This window comes from Nicotiana attenuata, chromosome 7 (assembly GCF_001879085.1).
Source record: "Nicotiana attenuata strain UT chromosome 7, NIATTr2, whole genome shotgun sequence".
Taxonomy (NCBI): domain Eukaryota; kingdom Viridiplantae; phylum Streptophyta; class Magnoliopsida; order Solanales; family Solanaceae; genus Nicotiana; species Nicotiana attenuata.
This window is the reverse complement of record NC_031995.1, coordinates 20746496-20752420: the sequence shown is the minus strand read 5'-3', so window position 1 is coordinate 20752420 and position 5925 is coordinate 20746496. Positions and strand designations below refer to the sequence as shown.

General features: G+C 33.9%; 1 protein-coding gene across 1 annotated transcript in view; it reads right to left on the bottom strand.

The window, feature by feature from the left end:
- Positions 1479-5925, bottom strand: part of LOC109230419 — a 4843-nt gene continuing 396 nt past the window's right edge. Inside the window, exons 2-4 of the mRNA XM_019395931.1 lie at positions 5378-5509; positions 3535-3702; positions 1479-1926 (exon numbers count right to left, since the gene is read on the bottom strand). Coding sequence (XP_019251476.1) covers positions 1837-1926; positions 3535-3702; positions 5378-5509 — 390 coding nt within the window. The 3' untranslated portion in view covers positions 1479-1836. The remainder of the gene's footprint in view (positions 1927-3534; positions 3703-5377; positions 5510-5925) is intronic.

The following is a 5925-nucleotide window of genomic DNA, read 5'->3' as shown; positions in this document are numbered from 1 at the left end:
AGACTTGTCATAAGGGGTGACACTCAAGTTGAAGGGGTTGACTTCACAGAAACTTTTTCCCTTATAGTTAAAATGTCTATTGTTAAATGTTTGGTAGCTGTAGCTGTTAAGAAACATTGGCCTCTTTTTCAACTTGATGTTAACAATGTTTTTCTTCATGGGGATCTTGATGAGGAGGTTTATATGAAATTACCCCAGGGGCTGTCCATTTCTTCTCTTTCCACTTCTGTTCCTCTTGTTTGTAAACTGAAGAAATTCCTTTATGGTCTTAGACAGGCTTCTAGGCAATGGTATGCCAAGCTTTCCCAGGCCTTATATTCTAGAGGTTATTCTCATTCCCTTAATGACTACTCTTTGTTTATCAAAGGCAGTCCTGGGCATATGGTTCTTCTGGTGGTGTATGTGGATGACATCATTATAACTGGGGATGACAGTGTTCAGATTAAATCTTTGAAGCAGTTCTTGGACTCTCAATTCAAAATCAAAGATTTGGGGTCTTTACATTACTTCCTGGGTATTGAAGTATGTTCTGTTTCTGGTGGAGTTGTTCTCAACCAAAAGAAATTTACTTCAGATCTTCTTCAGCAGTTTGCCTGTTCTGCAGTCACTCCTATGGTCTGTCCCTTGGATTTGAACACCAAGTTGTATGCTGATTCTGGTGATTTATTGCCTGCTCCTAAGGCCTTTAGAAGTCTGGTTGGGAAATTGCTTTTCCTCACTCATACCAGACCTGATATCTGTTTTGCTGTCCAGCAGTTAAGTCAGTTTCTGAAGTCTCCAAGGGTCCCTCACATGACTGCTGCTTTACATGTATTGAGATATCTCAAAGGTACTATGGATCTGGGTTTGTTTTACTCAGATGTCAATGATTTTTCTATTACTACTTTCTCAGATAGTGATTGGGCAGCTTGCCCTGACACCAGGAGGTCTATCACTGGTTTTTGCATTTTTCTAGGGGACAGTCTGGTTAGTTGGAAGTCCAAGAAATAGCCCATTGTTTCTCTTTCTTCAGCTGAAGCTGAATACAGGGCTTTAAGCAAGGTGGTTGCTGAGTTAACTTGGTTTTCTATGTTGTTACATGATTTTGTTGTTCTCGTTATGCTTCCCTTTTTTGTTTTTTGTGACAATCAAGCAGCCCTTCATATAGCTAAGAATCTTGTCTTCCATGAATGAACGAAGCACATTGAAGTTGACTGCCATTTCATAAGGACAAAGCTGGGTGATGGTTTGATACAGTTGTCTCATATCCCTACCTCCAACCAACTAGCTGATCTGCTCACTAAGCCTCTGTCGGGTACTCTTCATCATCATTTACTCTCCAAGTTGTAGGTGGTCTTTCCCTCCAACTTGAGGGGGGGTGTTGGCATGATGGAGTATTTAGCCTCTAGCCCCAAACATAAGAAGTAGTCACAATAGTGGTTAGTTGTGTAATAGCTATATTTATTTTATTCTGGTTATTTTTGTAACACTACTTAGTATTCTTAGTTAACAGGTTAGTTGGTATCTTGAGCTCATTGTATAAATATGTACAAAAGGATCTAGAAAGATCCATCAGACATTTTGGCTCTCTGATTTTTCGTTACATACAGAGAAGAAAGAGTTCTCTTCACATGGCTTGAAACCCTAACGTGATTTTGCCTAAATTCCTCCATTCAGCATGTTTTCAAATTCTGGCTCTGCCCCTGTCTTAACTATAACATGCAGGAGCTACAAAAAAAAGTTTTCCTTTTTGTTTATTTGCCTCTTTGCTTTTTCCTTTTTTTATGGGTTGGTTGGTAGCTAGGGATATGTTTAAAGAACAGAGGGAGGAGACGATCTATAACAAAAACTGATTAATTAATCATTGCTTTGGCTCCAGTTCCTTATAGCTTCCAAGACTGATTGTTTTACCATTTGGGCATCTACTCTATCAATCTGTCCTTCGGCCTGCAATAACAACAACTTTGTTAGCCATATGTATAATGGATTTAAGCCACAAATATTACCGCCGTGAAGATTTTTTTCACACTAACAGAATACGACTTGTAATAACAATTCTGTTGGCAATATTATCATGTTATCCATTAATGTTTATCAGGAAAATTTACAAATAACTACTATATATATAAGTGACTTTTTGTTGTGTAAATAATATTTACGCCTTCCGTTCATGGAACTTAAACTCTTCGCATATAAAATATGCAATTAGTACCCTCTCAATGATGGATTTGAATGCTGAAATCCAAAGTGAGCAAAAAATATGAACAAAACCTACCTCATATGTTCTAAAAGTTTCATTCACTACCCTCTCAATGCGACTGACGAAATCAAAAATTATTTACTTGAAAACTTTTTCCCTGAAATAATATCAGTTAGAGCTACAAATTATCTTATTTTTCCTTGAAATCCTACGTATGTCAAATATGCAACTTTCAAAAGTTTACTAATCACTTGTATCAGATTTTTATCTCATGTGGTTTCAGGTTTTTTGAATTGCTTTGCTTATTAAAGAAAATTTTACAAAATTTAATGGGATATAAGCACAAAAGGTTAAACTAATTTTGGATAACACAAAGGAACTTCATGGTTTCTGTAATTTATTTAAAAGGAAATATCAGGCAGTGGCGTACGCAATGTGTAGCTTGTCTTCTTTTTTTCTTTTAGCAAAATACTCAATATTTCAATCTTGCTAAGTACTGTCATCTTAACTCGCTAGTGACCAAGGTTTAGCTTTACTTATTACTTTCTTTTTTTGAAATAATTATCCCTTTTTTGTTTTTCTTTTTGCAAGCAGTGTCAAACATAAATAAATCATTGTAAGAAGATCGTATAAATAAAAAGTCAGTTAAATGCAATAATGTAATTGTCATTAACGTTCAAAAAGAAAAACAAAAAAAGGATAATTATTTCAAAAAAAGAAAGTAATAAGTAAAGCTAAACCTTGGTCACTAGCGAGTTAAGATGACAGTACTTAGCAAGATTGAAATATTGAGTATTTTGCTAAAAGCAAAAAAAGAAGACAAGCTACACAGTGGGGACTTGATCCTGTCACCTATCTAATAATATGTAGCATCTTCCCCCGCTGGACCAAAGGAACATGTTGAAGAAATAATGTCCTCCACTTAATTTTATATTCGTTTTTACTGTTTAGATATTATTTTAATATATATAATTTGTGAAATTTTTTGACGAAAGGGTGTTACGTAACACCGCTTCGTTGTAAATCCGCCCTTAATTATATCAGGTATTCTATGTTTTGGTGCATAAACGACGGTGTTAAGGAGCATCAAAAACTTCTTGAAAACCGGAAGAGAAAGAAACAATTAAAATTTGGCCGCTCATCAATTGGTAACACACAAAAATTAAAAATCCGAGGTGTGTGGTTCAAATAACGAGGTGGATTTGTACAAGTCACACGTGAAGTTTTAAACATGCCGCATCACATGGACAAAAATATTTCTTGAATACTATACCAGTAATATATAAAAGAAATTATGTTTGCCACAAACAAGAAATAGAAAGGAAGAAGAGAAGTAAAAGAGAGAGAAATCTTACTTGACTAAAAGCTTCAAGGCGAAAACTATCGGAACAAGAAACCCTAGCATCCGATAATTCAAGGGCAAGCTCTTCAAATGCTTCCAAAATGGAGACTAACAATCCAGGGCAATTCTTTTCTGACAACACATTTATTAGAAATCCCTTTTCTAGGGTTTCTACTGTAACCTGTAGTGTAAACTTGACCATTAGTCAAATACTCATTATAGTGTACTTGTCGAAGAGATATAATTAAACAAATAAAAGTTTGTGCGCTCCAGTAGTTTAAACTTTTAGATGAAAGAGTCACACTTGAATGCTTTCTGATACTCCACTAAAAAAACTGTAGTTAGGAACTCTTTACTTTGCAAATCTATTGATCAGGTGGCGTCCACGTCTTCGTTAATTACCTATGTTATAGTAACATTTTTCTTAAAGAAACATGTATTACACTGGTAGTAAAACGTAAAATTAAAAATTACTTTTCTTAGAAAATAAATACTTCCTCCGTTCCAGTTTATGTGAATTTATCTTCTTTTTGGTCCGTTCCAAAAAGAATGACTCCTTTCTAAATTTGGAAACAAATTAGCTTAAACTTTCAATTTTATCCTTAATGAGAAGCTTTTATAACCACAATAATACTCTGGACCCTTTTTGAATTGTTTAGGACCACAAATTCAAAAAGTCTATATTTTTTCTTGGATTTCCTGCCCAGTCAAACACGTTCACATAAATTGACATGGAGGGAGTAGTAATTTTACATTTCGAGTAAAATCATCAATGCCGAAGGAATTAGAAAGAGGAATTTGAACGGAGAGAAGATGGGTGAAAAGTAAAAGGGAATTACAGCTTAGAATTATATAGGAGAGGGTCAAAGTCAAAATTTTGCGTGCTCTTTTAGATATAAGTTAGAACGGTACAAAAACATTTTTTTGGGTAACTTTTTATTTTTTTTAATTAAGCTATTCGCCCGGGCTATCATCTCCCATGGTGATGTGGGGTTTCATAGACAACAAGTTACCCAAACATGGAGGATCAGAGAATTAAGCACAAACTCCACCCTCCTAAGACTATTTTAAATCATGATTTAATTATTAGTATCACTCTTGTATAACGTGGTAATACCTTAAAAATGTTAGAGATAGAATCCAACTAATCTCTGTACTATTCATCTCTTTGTGGTAAATGGGGAAACTAAGAAAGAAAAATGTAACATTGCTTCATCGAGAGGATGATAATATACTTGTCCCTTACGTAGTTTATCATGTGAATTAGTAAATTAGTATGATTTGATGTAAATATAGAATGCGGATAAATTTTTTTCTAAAACGAAGTATCTGACAATACTGTGCATGTTTGGAGAGGCTGGTACAGTTTACGACCCTGCATATGAAATTTTTAGTGGAATTTGAAGGGGGGAGGGGGGAGGGGGGGGGGAGAGAGAAACTTCATTTATTGATTTATAAATTTTAAAAATTACTATTTGAAAATTTGTTCGAGCTTGGACACATTGTATGAATATGCAATATGCATTAAAGAATTGAAGGAACATCACCAATTGAGAATCTTATTTCAATATTCGAGAGCCAAAATATCACATTGCCTAAAAATTTCTATATTCTCTTATTAAATTAAAATATTATATGTATCTACATCTAGTTTTTATGCAATTATATATGTGCAGTTTCATCTCGCATGTCTTCTGTATAGCTTCCAAGAATTCAGGAAAGTAAGTAAGTAATATATTTTCTGCTTCATTCATGAATATAGTTTTTCAAAAGTCCCCGTTGATGATTTATATGCTAAAGAAACTAAATTTCACAAAAAGAAATGAAAATTAAAGCAACGGCTAAGATATACATACCAATGGTAAGGAATTTTCATCATCAATATGAGAAGGTTGTGAGGTTGAGACATCTTCATTTAACTTGTCTATCCTTTCCTTTAATTCCTCTATGTACTTAGATGCATGGACGATGATTGATGCCTTATTCACCTGAAAATTAACCACCAAATTAACCAATGAGTCGTCTAACAAAATAATTTACAACCAATTCTAAGAGCAAAATTAAAATCAACTAAATCATTCACTGTTAACCTTCACTGTATGCTCACATCGGAAAGAAATTAATTTTTTCTTTTTGTTTCTTTAACAGATAAAATTATATATTAAGACACATATATCCGATATAGGGTAAATTAATTTTGGATATCATGTATGAAAACCGATTCAGAAGGAAGTTGTTTCATTAAATCAGTCTCCTACTCATAGTATTCATTTTCAGTGATTAAAGTTACTTTCAAAAAGATGATTAAACACTTATTATTTCATTCGTCTACTCAAAAAAGGATTTAAAAAATTCCTTCAATTTCATGATCATGGAAAATAGAGAAATCATTCATCCCATCCCC